The 20,583-nt window shown below is 46.8% G+C and overlaps 1 protein-coding gene across 13 annotated transcripts in view; it reads right to left on the minus strand.

The window, feature by feature from the left end:
- Positions 1–20,583, minus strand: part of LOC121857167 (ELAV-like protein 1) — a 113,901-nt gene that overhangs the window by 22,994 nt on the left and 70,324 nt on the right. For all 13 annotated transcript variants that reach the window (XM_042353071.1, XM_042353069.1, XM_042353073.1 and 10 more), the window contains 3 exons: positions 4,604–4,707; positions 3,791–3,944; positions 3,309–3,564 (listed from right to left, as the gene is read on the minus strand). In XM_042353071.1, coding sequence (XP_042209005.1) covers positions 3,309–3,564; positions 3,791–3,944; positions 4,604–4,707 — 514 coding nt within the window. The remainder of the gene's footprint in view (positions 1–3,308; positions 3,565–3,790; positions 3,945–4,603; positions 4,708–20,583) is intronic.

Raw genomic sequence — 20,583 nt, forward strand, 5'->3', positions numbered from 1 at the left:
TATCCATGTATCAGGGGAGGCGTTGAGGCAACAAAGGAGGGAGGAGGAAGAGGAGGAGGAAGAGGAGGAGGAGAGGAGGAGAGGAGGAGGAGGAGGAGGAGGAGGAGAGAGGAGGAGGAGGAGGAGGAGGAGGAGGAGGAAGCAAGTGACCAACACAAATCATTGAAGAAAATGGTTTGCAGAGGAAATGAGTTGGTATCATGGCTTCCGGGTGAAGTTCGGGAAGCAACACCAACCACGCTAAGGTAGTGACGGAAACGATACTCCGAAGGCAGAACGACGACTACGACCACTGAGAGCGAAGAGGGGGAAAACAACACCATACCATGTAAGGGGGGGGAGGGGGAAGGAAGGAAGAGACTAGCTGGTCACGCCGATGACACATGAGGTAAGGAGGCGAAGTTACTCCTCACCTTAGAAAGATAAAACCCTAACTTCATCTAGGGGAGACAAAGGCAGCACCACAAAAACGGACCAAATCGACCATCAGGAGGTGGAAGGGTGTAATTAGTAGGCCAGGAAGGTAAGGGGGGAAATGACCAGAAAAGGAAGAATGGGACAATAACTATCCCAGGTGAGTATAGTGAGGACAATAACTACCTGAGGAGAGGGGGGATGGACAGTCAGAAACTACCAAGAATATCAAGGTTGTGTTCGGATATAATGGGAGGAAAATAGAGTCAAGAAGCGTTTATGGAGTAAGAGGAAACCCATCATTCAGGAGGAATACTTACGCCACCAACCAAGAGGAGGAAAATGGCTACCACCATCCATTACCATCACCATGAACATCTGAGCCCTTCGGCAATTATTGTGAGCATCTACTAGTCAATTAACATCAGTGAGAGCACCTGTGAACCACTTAATGAGCTCTTGTGAGTCACCTGGCTTCATTAGGAGAATCAATTAAATCACCCGGAGGTCATTATGAACACCTGGCATCATTATGACCACCTCATCTGGGGCCACGATACCCCGAGTCAAGACGCATCATTATGAATCACTTTTGAGTCATTATGAGTCACTTGGCATTATCTGCACCCCATGACTCACTTCGGGTCATTATGAGCACCAGCGAGTCTACATTATGAGCCTTGACGAGAGCATGAGAGAAGTCGAGGGTGATTCAGACGCCTCAAGCACCAGGTGAGGCCATAAAGGCTTACGAGGTCTCCCAAAGAAAGAACGAGAAAACTTCAAACCAAAAGCAACGCCATCGACTGAGACAAGACCAGTTAGGAGGGAAGTTTGAGTGTCACCAACCATCCAGGGAAGAGTCGATCACCACCTGAGTGTCACCAACCATCCAGGGAAGAGTCGACTATCACCCGAGTGTCACCAAACATCCAGGGAAGAGTCGATCACCACCTGAGTGTCACCAACCATCCAGGGAAGAGTCGATCACCACCTGAGTGTCACCAACCATCCAGGGAAGAGTCGACTATCACCCGAGTGTCACCAAACATCCAGGGAAGAGTCGATCACCACCTGAGTGTCACCAAACATCCAGGGAAGAGTCGATCATCACTTGGGGCAGAACATAGTTGACAGTAACCATATTGGAACGGGAGCCAACAGTCATTGAGGAGGAAAAAGGAAACTCAACAACCGCTGAGGGAGGAGAGCCAAAAACCATCTAGGAGGGACATGGAACCAACATCTACCGAGGGGTGATGAGGGGTACTAAAAGCAACCTGGAGGAGGAGTAGAGGAGAGGAAAGAAGAGAAGGGAGGAAAGGGGAGTTGAGGGAAGAGGAAGGGAGGAACGGAAGGGGTAGAAAGGGAGGGAAAATAAGAGACGGACCCCCCAAAAAGTCTAGGGAAGAAAGGAAGTGGAGGAGGAGGGGGGGATTAGATCTCTGGGCGTTAATGAGGTAATACTAACCTCCGTGGGTAATCAAGAGGCTTATCACCATGGTAACGAGGATAGCTTATTACTATTTCGCTTAATGATAAGCACTTAACACCACCTGGGTAATGAAGAGGCTAAATGATCATTATACTTTTTTTTAATTCTCATTTTAACTCGTTCCGATACAAGGTGGAGTGAGTCAAGTGGGGCTAATTAAATTTTCGATAGTCAAATGAAAACAAAATTGACTAAATACTGTGGGTAACAAAGTGTTCCACCATAATTGTGAACAAGTGAACAGGTGCTAATTACTCGGTGGGGGAGGGGTGGGGGGGGGGCGAAGGGGGTTAATGAGAGGGTATTTTTCATCTCTAGGGTCTAAACTATTACTAACGACTCCCAGGTAATGAAGAGCAGTCTATCCCCATCGAAGTCATGAGGAGTTACCACCACCTTCGGGGTACTATGGAGGGGTTATTATCCAGATAATAGGGAGAGATCGCTGTGTCGTGGGGTTATAATAGGAAGCTCTGGCTCCATAGTGCCTTTTCCCACCCCCTGAGATAATGAGATCACGGGAAAATGTTTAGAATATAATAAGAGAATATTACCCGTGGAGTATTAAGACGCCCATCTTTAAGGTAACAAGGATAAACTTACTGTAGCTGCCAACTGATGAGAAGACATTATTACTTTCATGACAGCGACAGAGAACGAGTGATGTGTATCATTCTGCCAGTGGGGAATCATACTCGAGAGCTGATCCAACCTCGTGATGTGTAACACTACCATAACCACCTTTGTTCTGTGCACTCTACTCACTCAACTACAAGATACAGTTTTCCTTTTGTCGAACATAATACTGTACGTCGGAAAGTGAGCTTCATCCTAACTTATTAATAGCCAGTAACTATTATCCCACCCCTATAGATGTCAATCGAGTAAAAAAAAATGCGAACTGTAACTCCATATTGAAGTGTAGAAATATTTCCTGCTTCAGAAGTGTGGTGGTGTAGACGTGTCCACAGTGTGTAGACACATCCGCTGCCTCAATGAAACCAGTGTACAGGTGGCATGAGTTGGGCGAGGACGGGGAGAGGATTAAGGCAACACTACTGAGTTAGGTGTGTGTGTGTGTGTGTGTAGTGGTCAAGACCAATACTAAAACTGTTTAGTGACTGTTTGTTTACACTAAAATGTCTTACCAATGTGAAGCCCAAAAAAGTTGATAGTTCAGCTGGTGTAAAGACAACACTAGGGTGTAGCAGTGGAACACAGAGGGAGCATGTTAACACTATCCAGAGGGGGGAAGAAGTGACAATATTGAGAGGGGGAAGCAAGTGATGCACTGTGGGGAAAAGAGCATGTGATCATTTGTTGAGAGGGGGGGAGCATGTGAGGGGCGGGGGTGTGAGCGTGGGGGGATGAGCGCGGGTCTCCAGCCACACAGACCCACCTGGTAAGGGGCGAGAGGGGAATGTAGCGGAAGCGGCCTGCTGGATGGTGGATGGGTCCGCCGTAGCGGCGCGTCAGAGGGGACAGGTACGCTGCCAGGGGCGGCACCGTTTTGTTGTTATTCGAGGGGTTATTGGCGAATTTGACAGTGATGGGCTCTGCTGCGCCTTCTGGGATTGTACCGTTCAATTTTTGGATAGCTCGCTCCGCCTCAATACGCTGGTCAAACCGGATAAAACCCACGCCCTTTGACAATCCTGGAGGACGAGAGAAACAGTCTTACACACTCATTATGATAACAAATATTTAAATGATTTGGGGGACAAAATAAAATAACCTAAAACGTTCATATAATTCTAAGACAGGTGTAGCAAAATGTAATAATACAATTTCAGAACTCAACCTACCACATTCAGTAGAGTATCACGGGATCACCCCCACTAACTTAAAGACAAAGAGGGAGGTGTGTGGGGCTACACTCACCTGTAATATTGTCGCAGAGGATTCGAGAGGTGATGATGGAGCCGTAGGCGCGGAACATGCCCTCCAGGTCCTGCTGGGTCATAGACTTGGGCAGGCCCGACACGTATAGGTTGGCCCCCTTGATGGCCTCGCTACTCGGCCTCGCGTACGACACCTGTCAAGATACACCGACCACTGTACAGTACACTCTTCATACACACGACACTCACATACTAACACTAGACAGTCATACAATCCATGTTAACGCTACAGTATATAGCATATTCTCAGTGACGTCCAAATCTTCATTTGCTCGACCTAACAACTAGTGCCTACAGTACACTGCATTATCACTGACGACTGACTGATACACATTGTACCTCAGTCACAGTTAATGAGCATTATTTTCTTCCCAAAAAGAGAACTACAAAAAGGGTGATGGAAGGGAAGCATGATGGTAAACGTGTAAGTTGTAAATAAACAATAAAACAACGTATAAAGTAAATTCAACCTCAGTCTTTTGGTTTGGAGAGAAATGCTATGATTAACACTACAGTCTACACCTAAATTAAAAATAAATACTGTAGTATTTAAGCAGTGAGGTGATGGCCCAGTAATTCCCCAACTGGTTGATGACATTAATGACATACAGTAAATAGACATAACATTGAACTGACTGATTCATGATGGGGGAGACATAGGGGGGGGGGAGGAGGACCGGCCTGATGAAGTGACCGAGGAGTTGGAGGGGAGAGGTTACAGGCGCCAAACAACACCAAGATGGAGATGAGGAACCAACATAAGGAGGAGGCCCACAGCGGGACATGGTCTGACCTTAATAGTTTTGTTTTGGAGTCGTAGCCCGTTGAGCTGGTTGATGGCTCGCTCAGCGTCGTCTTGCCGGACATAGTTGACGAACCCGTAGCCCAGGCTCTGACCTGCAACACACAAACAACAACACTGTTTAGTTCATCTGCCTCGCCCTCACCAGGAATTATACACAGCTAATATATTTTACACATACACTGAATATTGATATCAATTCATCATTAATTCCCATTCACGAAACACATCCACACTGTCTGATGAAGAGATACAGTCTGGCATTACATCCTAATCACAAAATCCCTTTTACTCAATGAACACACCTCAATCAGTCTATCTTTAAATCCCATTCACAAAGTATACTTCATGTAAGTCACTTGGCTGACACACTACAATATCTACAAAACAAAATTCCCTCAATATTTGGTGTATGAATAAACTACCGCTAATAGCACCAGCAACATTTTTAAACAGGATGAAGGATATTGCGCCTTTAACAATTCAGACAAATTACAAGAACTAATACAACACAGGACGAACAATCAACAATACTCTCAATCATTTACGCATCAAACACTTGCTTCTGTGTTATCATGTTCATCTGTCTAGTCAATAATTACTGCTCACTTGTATACTAATCCCAACTCCTGCACAAAAATGCTATCAAATATTTTTTTTTACCAGAAACAAACGTAAAAAGTCACCCTAATCTACTTTTCATATGATAAGTTTACCATGACAACTGGTCATTTGTTTACCAGTGAAGATCGTAAATCTGTTCGATACCTCCTTAATGTCAACCAGCAGGGGTAGAGGAGGCAGGCTAAGGTGTAATTAACAGACAAGGTATATTTATACGTCTCCAGCAACTATCACACCCGGCCAGGCGCCAACACGACAAACAAACGACACACTATACCGTTAGATTTCTTCACTTATCATCACCATCATTACGTTAAGAAGCTACACGAGATATCACCTTGATGTACTGTACCCATTCTTCAATATACAGACTCAAACCCTATTTAAATGATTGTATTCATTAAATCTACGGGAAACGCCATCCCACATTCCACATACTCGGCCAAATGTTCCTCCGCTACGGTGTAGTGTTGAACATTCTCCGGTACATAAACAGCATCAAGGGAAATTAGCAATGTAATTCTCCCCTTCAACTTCGCGATATAAACATTTAAATGAGCCACATGTACATTTTGCCCAAGTAGCAACTCTCCTTTAAGACGCAACCACTTGGTCCTGTAAGTGGCAGTACAAAGTGTAGGAGGCGGCGGCTTAAGACGGTCGAAGTAACAAGCGAGTCACCTGAGGAGCCACGTACAACAACCAGCCACCATTACTCGAGGCACAACACTGATACTATCCTTTACCTATAACCTACCAATACTAACATCTATTTACTGCACTAAGACCTGTCCATTAACTAGGCGAGGTGTTAATGTGATCCGCTTCATAAAACTTAACCCGAGGCACCTGGACGACCTGCTTAGATGTCTACCTCTTTAGCCACGACCCAACCAAAACACACCAAGGCATTTGTTTACATTCCAAAGACACTTTTTTTCCTCCGGGATGAACACCGTAATCAACCGTCCTAATATCAAAGAAAGCCGAACCATACTACTGTGTTGGCAGAGAACCAGCCGCGCCCTGTCTCTACTAGCTTGACTTGAGCACACAGTGGACACGTAGATTACAACTGATGAACGGGAAGCACTAAGTTACATTCGCTGACCACAGAGTTTACGTACGAGAAAATACAACAATTACTATGAATAAATATGGGGAAGAGTTCAATGAAAGTAGAGAAATAGTAATGTGACCTACCCCCACACACGCGGCCTTTCCTTAAACATCCAGGCTGCACGGAGTCAGGTAACGTGTAAACAAAGCGAAAACATTACACTATCACATCCCAGGAAATTAAGATGCCAACTAAAATCAGAGTGAATGTATTAACCGTCGTCACAAAGATCGCCACAGACGTTGATGTGAATGGATGCCGAGGCGGGTTTAAGATTACCTTACTCACTACTTCGTCAGGTGGGAGTTGGAACCAGACACGAAATTTTACGAATGTTTTTATTCCGATTTTTGTGCCAACTGATAACACGTCCCTGCACAGTCTCCCCACGAGTGAAAAGGTGTTTTTAATGATATGGACAATGCAAGTGTGTGGACAATGCAAGTAAGAGTGAGTGTGTGTGTGTGTGTGTGTGTGTGTGTGTGTGTGTGTGTGTGTGTGTGTGTGAGCGTACGCGCGTCTGTGCATCAAAACATACACAATCTATGCATCGCTATTTAACAGGAATTTATAAAAACTAATAAAACAACGATTCCAAACCGGTAAGCAAATTTAAAAGATTACTCGTTAAAACCCACACACCTGGCCTTAAGCTTCACACCTGAGCGGAGGAAATATAAGTCATGCATATAATTGGATCTTACTTGAGTGACGGAAGGTTTTACGCGTCCGCACCAATTCCCGCCTCTAAAATATTACAAGGTCGAGATGTTTATTACTACGTCACAGCCAGGAATGAGTTCTCTTCCTGCCTCTTGTTACACGTATGTCAAGTCATTTGGCGAGACAGCCGTTTAGAACAAAATTATTCCTTGTGATAACTCAACACATCTCTATGGTACTTTATATACTAACCAAAGCCGACACTGTAACAAACCTCAGCACAGGTGTTTCAAGATAGTAAAAATAATATTAAAAAAATCTATCAATTATAAGATGATTTTTTTTTTTAACGTTTTGTTGGAATCGAAGGGACGAAACCTGTACATTAAAATCCTGGCTGTTGTGTGTAGCTGAACCATAACTTACACTGTCCATGAAACCCGGTTATCTTGTATATATATATTTTTCCAATATCCCTCATACACGTACTGTAAGTTTTATTGCAGCCTCTCCTTATCTCTATACACACAGCTCACGTACCAAGTTAACAGATTACCCGATACACATACGCGGAAGTCTGAAATACACTGACACGCATACATACATACATACATACATACACTATAAATTACGGTACTCTCAATCGCACCCATAAACCTGATATAAAGCATCAATTCCCCAGGTGGAATAGAGGAATAGAAGGCAATTATTTTCTTCAGGTTCAAATCGACAGCCTATGTTTAACTTTCTCAATTACACACATACACATTGTCGAATACGCTACACTTTTTGCCTAAGTTTCATCGAACGGAAAGAAATTAAACCTGAGGCTTTTGTAATTCTTATAGTTTGGGAACAATAAAAGAAGAGACAGGAAGTACCCACGACAACAGTACCACTGGAGGAGGAGAAGGCAACAAAAACATCAAGGCAAGAGAAGACGAGACGAGACAAGGCAAGACAAAGCTCCATCAAGAAGGTAAAGCAGTAAAGTATTCACATCAAGAGCAACAAGAGGCAAGAACACTTGGACGGACAAACAGCCAACAACAACAAGAGACTAACATTATCAGCAACAAACGGAAGATCTGGAAGGAAGTAACAACTTGTACACGAGGAAAGAACATTTAATGGAAACTGCAACAGTGTAGGAACGAAGAGCAAGAGTCAGGAACACCGGGAGAGAGAATAACAGAAGGAACAAGCAGTAGCGACTGGCGTGCGTAGAACAGTTTGCCGGGGCGTGTGGTGGTGGCGTGGCGCTCCCCCTCCTGCTGGCCTCCTGCTCAACAAGTTTATGATGCCATTATTCTTGGGCAGCGGAGGGTCGGGTCGCTGCAGGCCGATCACCACCACCACCTGCTAGCCAGCCTGCCTGCTAGCTGCCTCCAGCACCCTAAACACTAACTGACCTTGGCCGACCACGCCAGCTGTAACGCCACCCACCTCACTCACCACCTGTTCTTGCTAACTACCCCCCCACCACCTATCGTTATCTCACACCCTCCTCTCCCCCACCACCTATCGTTATCTCACGCCCCCTCTCATGGACAATCGTTACATCACGTACCCCCCTTTGCCCCTTATACCTCACCCTCCTCCGTTTCCACCATTCAATTACCAATATCCCCTCTCACCTTTCTCATTATACACCGTTAGCCAAAGACAGTCACCGTTACCAAACTCGTCGAATTAACGTTACTACTGGTCTTGCCTCTTACACAGTCTTCAAACTTCTTGGTAAATTGTCCTTCCTACAGTTATTATACGAGCCAGTCACTTATTACACTCTACACCAGCCGTCATTACACTCGGCACCTGCCATTATAATACTCGCCATCTACCGCATGATACTCGCCAGCCACCGTTATCATTCCCACCAGCTACTCGTCAGTCACCGTTATTATACAGTACTCACCAGCTGTTATAATACTCGCCAGCTACCGTTAGAATAATCACCAACTACCGTTAGAATACTCGCCAATTACCGTTAGAATACTCGCCAGCTACCTTTATAATACTCGCCATCTACCGTTATAATACTCGTCAGTCACCGTTATTAAGCAGTACTCACCGGCTGCTGTTATAATACATACTCGCCATCTACCGTTATAATACTCGCCATCTACCGTTATAATACTCGTCAATCACCGTTATTATACAGTAGTTACCATGTACCGTTATAATACTCGCCATCTACCGTTAATACTCGTCAATCACCGTTATTATACAGTAGTTACCATGTACCGTTATAATACTCGCCATCTACCGTTATAATACTCGTCAATCACCGTTATTATACAGTAGTTACCATGTACCGTTATAATACTCGCCAGCCACCGTTATCATATCCCCCTATCTACTAGTAATAACCCCCCAAAAAATCTATCGCTATTATACCCCCCAAAAAAAATTAATTCCCCATTATTAAGCCCTCCGTTATTATACTCCCCCCACTACTGTTATTAAACTCCCCAACCTGTTATTACGCCCTCCCCCCAACCCCCGTCATTACCCGTCTCTCTCTTTTCCTCAGTTATCGGTCTTGCTTCTATCCTCCATTTAGCGTTACATTACTCCTCAACCTGCCATTTATCTCCACGCAAAGCTGCTATATTCCCTCACCTTCATTTCCAAGCGGGGTAGGAGGATCTCTGGCTAGTCTCCAGGGCCTAGCGTGAGGGGGGGGTTAACTGATTCTTTGCCCTTAAATAATATTTGTCCAAACTCCACATCCCATTAAGACTTGTGCCAATAGAACTCCAACATTCACCTTTTCATCAATGTGCCATCGGTCAGTGAGAAAGGGAGGAGGGAATGGTAGGGGGTAAGGAAGGGTCATGGAATGGTAGAAGTGGGTAAGGAAAGGGGGGTAAGAGGGGGAGGAAGGGTTGGGTGGGGGTAATCCTTCAGCAATAACTAAATACCGACCAGCTAATACTCCGCTGCTCCAACTTAAGTTAAAGGGAAGCTCTCGCGCGGATCCTCCCTACCAGTAGCTCCAACACCAGGCGAGCAGGAAAGCTACATTTAATATATTTTTCTCCCCGGTAACACGCGGAGGGGAAGTGGCATATCACAAGAGGAGGAAGATGCACAACAGCCTGTAGTGTCATCTGTACTGGGTAATACAACGTAAACAACTAAACTAAGAACTATGGAGAGGATCGGTGAGCCCAGACATGTTTAAGGTGTAGCTGTGGGGCTTCTCTCGTCTCTGCGCTAGCTAGACATTACTCACACGTCTCCTGGACCCCTGGCGACGCACCCCACTTACTCACCACTACCTCAGCCACGTACCTCACACACCTTGCATTCATAACCCCCCCCCGCCGCTACATACGTCAACTTAAAAGAGCTCTTCGTCCCTTCAGTGCTTCAAGTAGACTTTCATTGAACGTGGCAAAAGTCGACTTATGACATTCTTCACTATCCAAGGCTTCAACTACACCAGAATGCTACACGTGAACTTAACTAAGTTGTATACTTTCCAACCTTCAACTTTATGTTTAATAAACGCAACACATGTCAACTCGTGTTCGCTGCCCCTCACGACTTGACTAGATCCTTCCTGATGAACGAGTCCTTCCTTCACTACAACTCTTGCTATAACAGTGACAAACTTATGTTGATCAATTGACATCTTTCAACTTGATTCTTCTAGCTCACTTTCTTCATCTCAGTTTGAAATAAACTTAACAGAAGCGGCTGGTCGACTGGCAGCCAGATCAACATTTCTGGTTCTTTTCCCCCTTCGTTTGGAAGAAAGATTCCTTCAGATGTGACACGTCTAGTATCCCAAATCACAAGAATGCCGTCTCGACTCGCGACAACAGAAGGCTGATCGATTGGGATCTTTGCCGTTATTTCTTTCGTGTTCGGAAGGAAAACTTTTGGCATCAGACGGCGGCCTCCCTCCACAATTTGCCTGCCACAGTTATGTTATGGTCGACTTGGTATATCTGCGGCGCTACCAGTGTTTTACTGGCGGCCACGAACATGGCAGTAGTTGTCCTTGGTGTAGCCGAGCACGGACACCCTGCTGGCCTGACCTCCCGTACACCATAACCTCAGTCTACACCAGCACACACGTGTTACTACAGTAGTTAGAAAAACTAACGATTGTCGTAGAAATATCCTAATCTAATATTTCTTCCACTAACATACACAGCTGTTTATAACTTAAGAATGTTGCCTGGTTAATAGTTCTCACTCACTGTACGAGGCAGTCTTATGCAACCCGCTATATGGTCCGATATATAAGAGAAGAGGGGGGGGGGATGGAATGGAGGGAGGGGAGAGACCCCCCCCCCCCACCGTGAAAACATAATAGAGCTTTTAGATCTCGTCAACTGTGAACAGAAAAATAGCTAAAAATAGAGAATGAAAGGGTTCAGTTTTTTCTTAATAAAACTTTTAGTGTCCGGCAACAGTGATTTGCATGAAAATGTTTATTTTTTGCCGACAAAAATAACCCGCGTCCAGAACACACTAGTTATAATACTTTATTCCGCCAAGTTGTTCTTATTACGACGTCTTTAATTATACAATCCAAATACTATACAATAACCCCACACAATTAGGGTATTTCTCCACGACTGAATAAACTTTGTACAGTAGGTGTGGTAACATGTAAGCCAGACCATCGTTGACGTCAGTGTGTCTCCTCGGTACACAAGCATTCTGACAATCATGGAGGTCTACATATCAGTCTCCGGCCAGTATGCTGCCTGTCGCAGTCTATTCGTGTCCCGTTAGTCGGACGGCCAGGTCATGGTAAATAATCCCGGCCAGCGCCCCCAAACCAAGTTGACACACAGCACACCACACCCCGGGGACAGTGCTGGTGGGTGCCACTCTCTCACTAGTGCTGGTGGGTGCCCCTCTCCCCCAGGTGCTGGTGGGTGCCCCTCTCCCCCAGGTGCTGGTGGGTGCCACTCTCTCACTAGTGCTGGTGGGTGCCCCTCTCCCCCAGGTGCTGGTGGGTGCCACTCTCCCCAGGTGCTGGTGGGTGCCACTCTCCCAGGTGCAGGTGCTGGTGGGCGCCACTCTCTCCCAGGTGCTGGTGGGCGCCACTCTAGTGCTGGTGGGTGCCACTCTCTCCAGGTGCTGGTGGGTGCCACACTCCCCAGGTGCTGGTGGGCTCTCCCAGGTGCTGGTGGCGCCACTCTCCCCAGGTGCTGGTGGGCGCCACTCTCCCAGGTGCTGGTGGGCGCCACTCTCCCCCCAGGTGCTGGTGGGTGCCACTCTCCCCAGGTGCTGGTGGGTGCCACTCTCCCCAGGTGCTGGTGGGCGCCACTCTCCCCAGGTGCTGGTGGGCGCCACTCTCCCCAGGTGCTGGTGGGCGCCACTCTTCCCAGGTGCTGGTGGGCGCCACTCTCTCCCAGGTGCTGGTGGGCGCCACTCTCCCAGGTGCTGGTGGGCGCCACTCTCCCCAGGTGCTGGTGGGCGCCACTCTCCCAGGTGCTGGTGGGCGCCTCTCCCCAGGTGCTGGTGGGCGCCTCTCCCAGGTGCTGGTGGGCGCCACTCTCCCCCAGGTGCTGAGTGGGCACTAGGTGCTGGTGGGCGCCACTCTCCCAGGTGCTGGTGGGCGCCAGGTGCTGGTGGGCGCCACTCTCCCCCAGGTGCTGGTGGGCGCCCTCTCCCAGGTGCTGGTGGGCTCCCACTCTCCCAGGTGCTGGTGGGCGCCACTCTCCCCCCAGGTGCTGGTGGGCGCCACTCTCCCCAGGTGCTGGTGGGCGCCACTCCCCCAGGTGCTGGTGGGCGCCACTCTCCCAGGTGCTGGTGGGCGCCAGGTGCTGGTGGGCCTCTCCCAGGTGCTGGTGGGCGCCTCCCCAGGTGCTGGTGGGCGCCACTCTCCCCAGGTGCTGGTGGGCGCCGGTGCCAGGGCGCCACTCTCCCAGGTGCTGGTCCCCAGGTGCTGGTGGGCCACTCTCCCAGGTGCCGCCACTGGTGCTGGTGGGCGCCACTCTCCCAGGTGCTGGTGGGCGCCACTCTCCCAGGTGCTGGTGGGTGCCACTCTCCCCAGGTGCTGGTGGGTGCCACTCTCCCCAGGTGCTGGTGGGTGCCACTCTCCCCCAGGTGCTGGTGGGTGCCACTCTCCCCTGGTGCTGGTGGTGCCTCTCCCCAGGTGGGTGCCACTCTCCCCAGGTGCTCTCCCCCAGGTGCTGGTGGGTGCCACTCTCCCCCAGGTGCTGGTGGGTGCCACTCTCCCCCAGGTGCTGGTGGGTGCCACTCTCCCCCAGGTGCTGGTGGGTGCCACTCTCTCCTTGGTGCCGGTGGGTGCCACTCCCTGGTGCCGGTGGGTGCCACTCCCTGGTGCTGGTGGGTGCCACTCCCTGGTGCCGGTGGGTGCCACCCACTCCCCCAATGGTGGTGGGTGCCACTCTCCCTGGTGTTGATGGGTGACGCCCCCTGGTAGCGAGTCTGCAAGAGACTGGGAGAGTCGAGCCTGGTACACCCACGCCACCGCCACTCAATAATCCGCAAAAGTAAATATTTAGTTAGTGGTCTGCGACCCGACCACCATCACGGTCTCCGGTCTCCCGCCGCCACTCCCCCACATCAACAGCAAGAACAAAGAAACTAAAAAGTACCAAAGGCTAAAGAAACAGCAGATAGAAAAAAGGCACAGCAAGATATACAGCACAGTAATAGACAGCATTATCCCTCAAGCAGAAACTTGCATCAGCAGGAATGTCATTACCCGCAGCAGCAGTGAGCATCAATAGCAAGATAAAAGGTTCGGTGTGGTAGTAGCAACACACACACACACACACACACACACACACACACACACACACACGTACGTACGTACGTATCACCACTAATACCATCACACAATCATAAAACCCCAACACATCCATCACACAAACGCCAATATACATCACATATCAACATATACTAAACATACACCAGCATCGGCAGGTCAATCACTCCTCTTAAGGGACAAAGGTAGTAACAGTGACCAGGACAAGCAAGGAGCGGTGCCAGTCGTTTTGAGACCAGCCAGCCACCCCCAGCAACACGTAAGGGTAAGACACCAATGACGACAACAGCAGCAATAATCAACAGTAACGAAACCAAGGATGGAAAGCATCATCCAAAGCACACACACACACACAGGTAGCCAGTGTCAACCGAGAGGCAGGTTGTATGTCGAGGTAATCTCTTACTACTGCCATTAATGTCAACACTAATTGTGATAATATTTCTTCTTTGAGTCTCATATTGCCAGTTGAAAAATATAAATAAAATACGGTTATATTAGGAAGTACAACCCGATGAGAACGTTAAAATAAACCTGAAGGTGTTTTAAGACATCAGTATTTCCTAAACGTGGATGATTCTCCTCCCGCGTGAACTAGGGCTAACGGTGATACAGGTGGTGAGGTGGGTGGTCAGTACCCAGCTGAGGGAACACTGCCGGAGTAAGGGACGAGCTGGGAAGTGGACAGTACCACGGAAAAGGAAAGGTTGGAAGGGGTTGGGGAGAGGAGAAGGGGAGAGGAGAAGGGGGTTGGGGAGAAAAGAAGGGGGTTGGGGAGAAAAGAAGGGGGTTGGGGAGAGAAGAAGGGGGTTGGGGAGAGAAGAAGGGGGTTGGGGAGAGAAGAAGGGGGAGATTAGCATCGCGCGTGTGGGCCTCATCCTCCAGGGTGGGGGAGCAGCGGGCGGTAAGTCAGACCTACCACCAGCATCGCCACCACCAAGTCACCCGAAATAGCCACGTATAAACAAGCACACACCCGCCGCTGCCCCCCTAAGTCGCATGTGCTCACTTCTTCCTCAAATGTGGCAGAACCTCTGGTGTGTCATACCTACATTTATTCTCTCATTACATAATAAATACAAGTAATTTATATTACCACTAACACCTGGGAATGACTCATCTACGCGTGCCACACATACTCAGTCGTAAACACTAAGAATGTGATTCACGGATCATTCACTTAATACAACTGTCTGGCTGAATGTTTGGTATCGAGAAAGTAAAGTTATGAATTCACCCATGCTTTGTCCTCATCATATTTTAATATTTATGAATTATAATATATACAAGTTTATGTTTACGTGTGTTTGACCCCAGTCCCCGAAACAGGTCAGACACAGGTAGCCGCCTCCAGGTGCACCTTACCCGCCCTTCACCCACCAACCTCGTCTTTCACGCGCCGGACAGACGAAATGAAACAAACAAAAAATTCCCAACACTTGTTTTTGGTCGATAGAAATTAAACCATATAAATGATGCTTTCATAACTCCCAACCCACCGAGTTTGATTACCAAATTCCTCATAAATTACTAATGACTGAACAAACTACTCTGAAAAAAAATATAATTGCACAAACTACATAAAAACACATACTGTACACAATTTCCGGTTAATGCATTAAAAAAAAAACACCACCACTCGGTAATGTACAAATCCCCGAAGACTTGACAAAAACAATGGTACATACTTAATAAACCTAAAGTGTAAAATGTGGTGACAATTAAGGCCAGCACCGTAGCCACATGCCAAGTACCCCCTCCCTCCCACCCTCCCTAACCTGCTCACTCTTATTCTTCTTTACTATCTCCTCCACCTTCTTTTCTCTCTCTTTCTCTTTTCTTACTTAAGGTTTCTTCTTACTTTCTAAACCCTATTTATACTCTATGAATATTTTCGCGTTTTTACTTTCTAGTCTTGTCTAGTCTAGTCTTTATTCCTTTCACTTACTCCACAAACTACGTGTACTTTATCACCATTCATCGTTATTCCCCAACTGTCTTTTATCCCTCTACACTTTCTCCAGATGCCTCTTACTCCCCTTACACTTTCTCCAGATGCCTCTTACTCCCCTTACACTTTCTCCTGTCACCTCTTACTCCCCCTTACACTTTCTCCAGATGCCTCTTACTCCCGACACTTTCTCCAGTTGCCTCTTACTTCCCTTGCACTTTCTTCAGTTACCTCTTACTCCCCTTACACTTTCTCCTGTCACCTCTTACTCCCCCTTACACTTTCTCCAGTTGCCTCTAACTCCCCTGACACTTTCTTTAGTATCAACATGCTCCTCGCTCGCTCTCTCTGTTGCCTCAAACAAAATATATCACAAGACGCCTGACATGGGGTTTATACACCTACATGAACTATACACCAATGTGACACCGAGTCTTAACAACACGTCACGAGGCCTACCTTCCTCCTGGTAATACTTAACAACTGTATAAAGTAATACCTATTCATAATTCTACCTTTCCTTCACACCGTATATGCTATCTACCACACACGACTATTATCATTATTTGTATCATTACCATCACCATTATTGACTAGTTAAACTTTTACCCACACCCCGTCAACTCCTTCCCATAGCCTACGGTAGCCAAGACACCAATACCACACGCATAGGCATTACTGCTGACTCCACCTTAGTCTGTATAAGTAGGATTTACGCTGACACTTCCCAACGACGTTTGTCATTTGGGTGTTCAACTGCACCACCACCACTACTACCATGACCACCACCTACCATCACTGCCTCCTCCATGATAATATATTCCTCACCAGCCCCACCAGCGACTGAGCCATGAGCCACCAGGCAATGGAAAGAGGGAGGAAGGGGGAAGGGGAACGGCAGCAGAGATAGGGAAGGGAAGAGAGCCGGCGAGACGATGGGAGGGAACGATAAGAGAAATGAGGTCACCATCATATAGCCCGTCGAAACTGACCAAAACTCTGGTTTATGTATTGAAACTTTATCCTGCCTCCCTCTCTCCCTCACACACCACAACCCTCTCCATCTCACACACACACACACAACCATCTTTCTCCCTCAAACTACAACCCTCACAACCTCGCTTCAACACACCACAACCTCCCTCCCTCACTCACTCACTCACAACCCTCTCATATGTAAACACTCCTCCTCCCCCAACCTCTCCATAACCCCCCCTCATTCTCCCTATAACACTACAACTCACATTCCTCGTCCTGGCTATATGTAAGGGACCTGACTACGGCTAAATGCACAGAGTACCCATGGGTGTCCATTGTGAAGACTGTATAGCAACACAACTCACGTGTCTATTTTAAGGAGCGTCTTACAGTTGTATATTAAGTAGAATATAAAAAAAAATACCTTCACACACACACGACAAATCTCTTTAAAATTACCATTAGAAACAATGACACCTCCCCCACCCTCAACAAAGCCTCGACTGTTACTGTATGTGACGGGAACAACCCAAGCTGGTGCGAAGCTGTGAGCGGCCTCTTGTTTTACGGGGCAACATTCTTGGCATGCTCAACCAACAGGCTGATCATACCTCATTCACACAAAAACACAAACACGCGACAAAACAAACACCATCCCTCATCAGCTCGCCTTCGATAACGACCTAATACGCAACCACGACAGGAATCTTTTTAACTACATAACATCAATAAAGTTGCCCCTTTAAAGTTTTGCCCGAGCGCTCACCGACTCGTTCACTGCATAAGGGAGGAAGTTAAGGAAGGGTTCAGGGTGAAGGAGGGAAATGAGGCAGCAGGGAGGGACGCCAATGGAGTGAGGGGAGTGGAAGGCAAACTGCGCCCGCCGGGAGGGAGGATCGAGGACGCCCCGAGCCATGAATTAAACATGGTCGGTCACACTTCACTGAATGCATCTTTTTGGCAACTTAATGCCGAATATATTCTTTGAAGAAATGTGTGTTACGTATGTATGTATACATATCTATGTATGTATACATGCATGTGTATGAAGCTAGGCATGGATGTGTTCACACGAGTATGTATGTATGTATGTATGTATGTATGTATAAATGCATTAGCAAACACTGCACGCACTTATAAAATGTACAAACATGCACAGGAGGGGGAAAAATGCCTTAAAATATAAAGGGGAGAGACGGGTGACTAACAAAATCAAAGGCCAGTGTCTCTTGACGGCTTGTTGTGACGGAGTTGGCAGAGTCACTTACAAAAACATCCTCAATATTAGTAAATACATCTTCCTCCCTCACACTATTAACCCGTTATGAAGACAATAAATGTTGGCTCCTTCACCAAGAGCAGCAACCTAGGCCAGCAACTGTTGGGTCTCCTGCACTAAATTAAATGTCAGAACAAGGAACTTTGACTACTAGGAGCGGGACTAGTGTTGTAGTCCTTCAACACGTCACACTTCTTCAAGGACTTACCACACTAATACATTCTCCCTCCGTTAAGACGACGTGTGGTGACTGAGTAAGGTGTTCCCCAGGTGGTGGTGGTGGCCGATAGCAGGTGGGTTGTCAGCGGCGAGGGTCGTCCCTAATGAAATTGGAGGTTAACAGGGCGTGGTCCCTGCCGCGGCCACACGCTAGGTGCCTCCTCACCACCTGCTGCCACCTGACCACCACCACTTGTGAGACACCCCCAGCTACCATCTTCCCCAGCCACTCCTAAGACACCACCAAAGTCACTTTATATTACGTCACCATTTTATTGAAATACAAAAGTTAAAAAAGTAGAAAAAAAATTAAAAAAAAATATAGTAAAACCCTAAGTGAGGTTTACCGAGACTTCCTTTTAAAGGTGAAGGTATAAGTCCCTCCAGGGCAGTACATTAACAACACACATTATATGACTCCTGCCAATAACATCTACGATCGAACAAAATTCATCTGTGTCAACTCCAGTTTAAAGGTTTACAGTCTCGCCAGTTAACAGTCATGAACCTTGTAGGGAAGTCAAGTCAGCTCTTCTAACCTCGGCCAGAACACTCCGCCCATCAACCCTGAACACACTGCTCCCATACTTACAGTTGTTTAGATTCCATTTAAACAAAATTCCTTTCACTGTAAAGCATCTTATTGACAACTGACAATTTACAAAAACAATAAAAAAATAATAATTAAATAAATACAATCCAAACATTTAACGAACGACTTTTAACTATACATTTCCCTAAAGAATACCTCAGTAAATAACCTTAATAAAACACCTAAATAAGGAATCACAAACACAACACCACCGACTCGGCAAGTTTGTCTCCCTACAATAAATACAAACTAAACCAACACACGGACGTCATCATCAAGAGGAATATTCGATGGTAATGTCCTCTAAACAGCCGCTCATTTTACTACTGCCACTGTTTAATTGTTTATGAACTCACGCCAACACAAACAATCTGATTTATGTGGGGGTCTCTCTCTCTTCTCTTCTCTTCTCTTCTCTCTCTCTCTCTCGCTCTCTACCCACCCACCCTCCCTCCTCCCAATCTCTCTCTTTCCTACTCGTTTCCATACCTCCCTCCTCTTCCCATCACCTTACAGTCTTCTCCTACATTGCTTAAAATCATCATTTTCTTCATCATTTCTACTCCCCGTCTATCCTTCTCCTCCTCTTTATCTTTCGTGGTCTCGCCTCCCCGTCCACTTTTCCCGGTTCTCTCTCCTTCCTCCTCTTCCCTGATCTCCTCTTCCCTGGCATCCCCTCCTCCACCCGCCGTTATATCAGGACGTTTTCTTCACTTTACTGCTCCTCTTATGAGTATCGAAAATCATTTTTATTTTCAGGATCCAGATATTAACGAGGCTGTTTTTCCTTACTGTTTCTTCAAATAAAAACAACAATATCCTTAATAAATCTCGTTTACTATATTTACAGCATTTAATGAAGTAATCTCCGGGGTCCTCTAACACCGAGGTGATGTAGTCAACCAAAAAAAACTGACATTTTGTTTTCAAAGTTTCCAAATTATTAAAGCTTTTCTTTTTAAATAAATCAAAGAAGACCGACATTTAAGTCGTAAAGATCTTGGTATTTTAGACATTAAAACAAAGAAGACCGAAGATTCCGGCCATTTAATTCGCCTAAGTACAAGTATTCCGGCTATTTACCCCGAGAAGCCCCACCACCCACACCATCAAGGCACAAGTTGCAGCTTATATGAAACCGTAAAGGATTTAATATTGTCCATATATTTTTTTCTTGGGAGCCAGAACCCAACCTCAGGACACGACGCCATCAAGACCTGTGTACTGCTACCACACCCGCCACATAGGACCTGTTATCGTGGAGGTGCTGTACAATGTGGTGGTGTGTTATCCTGTACTTGTATGAGGTAGTACATTATAAGTACGAAAGAGAACCATAATAACGATTGCAGTAGTTAGCTATAGAGTACACTGAACCTCGGGCAAGACAGTATCGCTTATCTTCATCTGTGTACGTACGTTAACACGGGAGGTTATATCTAGACTATCTAACAGCAAGTAGCAAGACTCGAGAGGCATCCCTGACACCATTCCTTCGTCAGCAGCGAGACGCCAAGACCAACCCCGAGATAGCAAATCTCCGGACTGGGTCGCGGGCCAAAACTGTGTGGTGACGACGCGACATATCCGGGAATAGGGTGAGTTCCGCTGACGACAGGTCCTCCCTCCCTTGCTCCTCTACGACCACCACCACCACCACACTTCCTCCACCAATACCGCCATACACACCCGTACCAAACAAACTGTTCTCAGGTAGAACCATCGTAATATCTATAAAACTCAACAACCACACAAACATCTCCTAAATATAACTCA

The sequence above is a fragment of the Homarus americanus genome, unplaced genomic scaffold (assembly GCF_018991925.1).
Source record: "Homarus americanus isolate GMGI-L3 unplaced genomic scaffold, GMGI_Hamer_2.0 scaffold20465, whole genome shotgun sequence".
Taxonomy (NCBI): Eukaryota; Metazoa; Arthropoda; class Malacostraca; order Decapoda; family Nephropidae; genus Homarus; species Homarus americanus.